We start from the raw sequence: 4,274 nt of genomic DNA, 5'->3' as shown, positions 1-4,274 counted from the left end.
ATATATATGCATATGTGGGCACAAGATGTCACGAAACATGTATAACAAAAAAGTACAAAGCACAAGTACATGAAACATGAACTATTCTTTCAAACAATGAAAGACACAAATGGAAAACAAAACAAACAACATAAAGAACGACTCTTCATCAGTTGTTGGCTGTTTTTTCTAGTCTCGTATTTCGAGCATTGAACAACAATATATGCTTTCAATAAAACAGTTGCTCCTGCAAAGCAAATTAAATAAAATTTGGAATTTTGCGGAGGGTCAAAATTGGTAGCACAAACAGGACAGTGAAAGCAAACAGGAAGGGCTGCTAAGCCTAAATGAGGTTGTGATGGCAAATGCATAAACCAAGCTAGGACAGGAGACAAACAAGAATACATCTTCCTTGTCCAGCTACAATGGAGAGAAAGAAAGATGGTCAATGGTCACTTAGGAGCAGCATGAACAAGGGAGGCAGAGTGAGGTAGAGAAATTGACATTAATATATATATATACTTATGTGTGTGTATGTTCGTACTACTAAACCAAGAAGGCTTTTGAATATGTATGATGTATTTTAAGGCTAAATAGTAATTCTGATTACGCTTGCGTAACTGAGATATTTTGGTTGGGTTATATAGTTATCAGTTTTACACTTATTTCTATATTCTGTAAGTGTCACAGTATAGAAACATTTCTCATGGCACCAGCATACAATTTACAGATGCTTACATTTTTATGGAGATGTACTTGCATAGCAAGTGACCTGATCTGAAATCGTGTGCAGATACAAAAGCAATTCCAGTGGGAAGGTGTTTATAAACCATTTAAAAACACACAAAAGCCATTAGATCCACTTCAATGTTTAAATTTAATTTGTCAAAATATTTTTGTTGCTTTGAAACCGTGACCTGTTCACTGATAAAATTCTGTGCTGGTGACATGTAAAAGGCACCTGGTACACTTTGTGGAGTGGTTGGCATTAGGAAGGGCATTCAGCCATGGAAACCAAGCCAAAACAGACTGGGGCCTACTGCAGCTCTCTAGCTTACAAGTTCTTGTCTAATGCCAGCATGGAAAACAGACATCAAATGATGGTGATGATGCTGCTGCTGCTGATGATGATGATGACAATAATGGTGGTATCATTTTATTTACATTTAATGTAACATTAATATTAGTTGAAATAGGAAAGAGAATACATACCTAGCACAATTACTATGGTCATTTTTGACATGCTTCCAGCACTATTCCTTGCAATACATTCATAAATAGCTTGATCTGTTAACTTGGCACGAAATATTTGAAGACCTTCGGAATTTATTTCATAATCATCAGATTTTTCTGAGAACTCTTTGAAATTTTTTTTCCATGTAATTTCTGGTTTTGGAATGCCATTTGCCTTACAGTGCAGAAAAACTGGATTGTTTACCAAAACTGTTAACTCTTCTTCAGTGCCATCAACTATTTCTGGCAACACTAGTAACATAGAAATTAAATATTGCATAATTAAAATTAATGAAAATAATAATTCTGTTTTCATCAGTGATATTGGACACATTATGAATGAATAATAATTTCATCACCAGTGACTAGAATTTTATGAACTTCATAATTATTAAAAAAATTTATGCATCTTTTTACTTTATAATTCTTTAATTTCAAATTCAAATTTCTAATCCCACCAAATATTATGAAGAAATGATTATCTACCTTGTAATAGTTGCAACCATGAGGGGAACCACATCAGTTTGATATTTTAATGAAATATTTGTTTCTTTGCCTTGCAGAACTTGATGTTAGTAATACCATTTCTAACTTTAACTGACCCACGTTATTTACTGGTACTTATTTAATTAAAATGTATTTAGAAATAATTTGTATTTAGAATGTATAAGAACATATAACTAAATACTGCAAGGCATTTTATCTGCCACTCTACCAATTCTACCATTCATCTCTTATTTGTCTCTTCTTTGGTGTTTGTAATATACCAGTTCATCAAGTGATACATGGCAAGATCTATAACCATATGTAAGGTAGAGCCTCCACTTTCTACACATGCACACACAGCTTATTCAACTGGAAACTTAGAGATCAGGATCAATGTAGAAGAGATAGTGATATGGTCATCAATGAAAAGTAAGTTCCACATCATGGAATTATGTTACAGCAAAATTTTCCAAAATACAAGGTTTCCATATCACAAGAGATGCCCACAGTTTCAAATATTGCTATCTAACAATGACAGTGGCTGGAAAAAGTCCAACATTCCATAATAATTTCCAAAATCCTTATTAAATTTTTTATTACCATATACAACATCTTTATTTTAATTCATTTTGAAAATAATGAAGATTTTAATAAACTTCGTCACAATTAAGATAGTTTGGACATAAATTGGTTTCAAATTTTGCCATAAGGCCAACAATTTTGGTAGGAATGAGTGTAAGTAAGTTGATTACACTGATCCTGGTGTATAACTGGTACTTATTTTATCAACCCCCAAAAGTATGAAAGGCAAAGTCAATCTTGACAGTATTTGAACTCAGAATGTAAAGATGGACAAAATTCCAGTAAGCATTTTGCCCAGCATGCTAACAATTCTGCCTGCTCACTGCCTTACTATTTGGGCATAAATTAAGATGCAATTTTGATGATGTGTTTTAATTTAGATAATTTAAAAACAAAATATTGTATCATAGAGCCAGGAATAATCTCAGGTATGTTAGCATAAAAAAAGTTAAACAAATAACAGCTCTTGATGACACTTTTTTCATATTTGATTGTAAATTAATTGCATATGGAAACAAACCTAATGCGGTAAAAATTGTAAACATTACCAACTTACTTTGGACAAAAACATTATAATGTCTCTCAATGTAGCCAGCATTATTGGAAGCTGTACACTTGTAAGTAGCAGTGTCTTTAATATTAACATTGTACAGATGAAGATTACCAGTCCCAGTGATGTAATAATGAGTATCTGTTGGAGAAATTTGTCTATCATCTTTATACCAAATGTTGATTGGTCTAGGTGTGCCTTCTGTTTGGCATGATAAAATAAGTTCAGAGCCTCGAATAGCAGTATAATTTTCTGGTACATTTGCAGTAAAAACTGGAGGAGCTGAAAAAAAAAAAAAAAAAAAAGATAAAAATATTCATTAAATACAATAATTCAAATTGATATTTGAGGAAGTTTATTTCTTATTTCAATGTAGACATAATGTTTCTGAAAGATAAATTACAAAATGTATGAGAGTTTCACCTATACTTTCTTATAGTAATTTGCTTTAGAAATGATAACTGTCTTGTAAAAATATATATTCCAATTATTTTGAAGTTGAACATCTCAAATATTTTAAAGAAATTGTTTTGAAGTTAAGGGCATTTGAATGTTACATTTTTAAATCTTAATTTTTATGGTAAAACTAAGAATATGAAATGTGTGCAATAAAATAATTACAATTTGTAAAGAAAAACAAAGTTGGCTAAATGATGTATTCTTTAGAAGTGTGTGACAGCAAAACATATATTTGTAAATTCTGGAAACTTCTTTGTGTCGGAAAAAAATAATGAGACAGTCCATTATTATTATTATTATTATTATTATTATTGAATGAGAGAGCAATTGATGCCATCAAAGTGACACTGAGTTACAAATATATGAAGCCCAATATACCCATCATGACTACCCGTCTAAAAAGCCAAGTTGACCTCAGCAGGATTTGAACTCAGAACATAAAGAGTCAGAATATATACGACAAGACATTATATCTGAAGTTCTAGTAATCCTGCTAATCCATTGCATTAATGATATCTCTGACTTATTTCAATCATTGGACTATGGCCATGCTGGAACACTGCCGTGAAGGGTTTAGCCAAATAAATCAAACCTAGTATTTACTTTAAGTAAGGTGCTTACTCTATTGGTTCCTTTTGCTGTACGACTAGGTTACCAGTATATAAACAAACCAACAATGGTTGTCATGCAGTGGAGGGAGGACAAACACAGATAGACAGATAGGAAGACAGACAAATGTATGTATGTACATACATATTCTTTTATTATTCTATTTGTTTCAGTCATTTGACTGTGGCCATGCTAGAGCACCACCTTTAGTCAAGCAAATCGACCCCAGGACTTATTCTTTGTAAGCCTAGTACTTATTCTATCAGTCTCTCTTGCTGAACTACTAGGTGATGGGGACGTAAACACACCAGCATCAGCTGTCAAGCGATGTTGGGGGGGGGGCAAGCATATATATATATATATATATATATATATA

The 4,274-nt window shown here is 32.3% G+C and overlaps 1 protein-coding gene across 2 annotated transcripts in view; it reads right to left on the bottom strand.

Annotated features, from left to right (window-relative positions):
* The window catches only part of LOC106871048 (hemicentin-1), a 359,318-nt gene that overhangs the window by 139,829 nt on the left and 215,215 nt on the right, over nucleotides 1–4,274 (bottom strand). For both annotated transcript variants that reach the window (XM_052965571.1, XM_014917317.2), the window contains exons 17-18: nucleotides 2,837–3,112; nucleotides 1,192–1,464 (exon numbers count right to left, since the gene is read on the bottom strand). In XM_052965571.1, coding sequence (XP_052821531.1) covers nucleotides 1,192–1,464; nucleotides 2,837–3,112 — 549 coding nt within the window. The remainder of the gene's footprint in view (nucleotides 1–1,191; nucleotides 1,465–2,836; nucleotides 3,113–4,274) is intronic.

Source organism: Octopus bimaculoides, chromosome 2, assembly GCF_001194135.2.
Source record: "Octopus bimaculoides isolate UCB-OBI-ISO-001 chromosome 2, ASM119413v2, whole genome shotgun sequence".
NCBI lineage: Eukaryota > Metazoa > Mollusca > Cephalopoda > Octopoda > Octopodidae > Octopus > Octopus bimaculoides.
The sequence above is the reverse complement of the archived record's forward strand: the minus strand, read 5'-3'. Positions and strand labels throughout refer to the sequence as shown.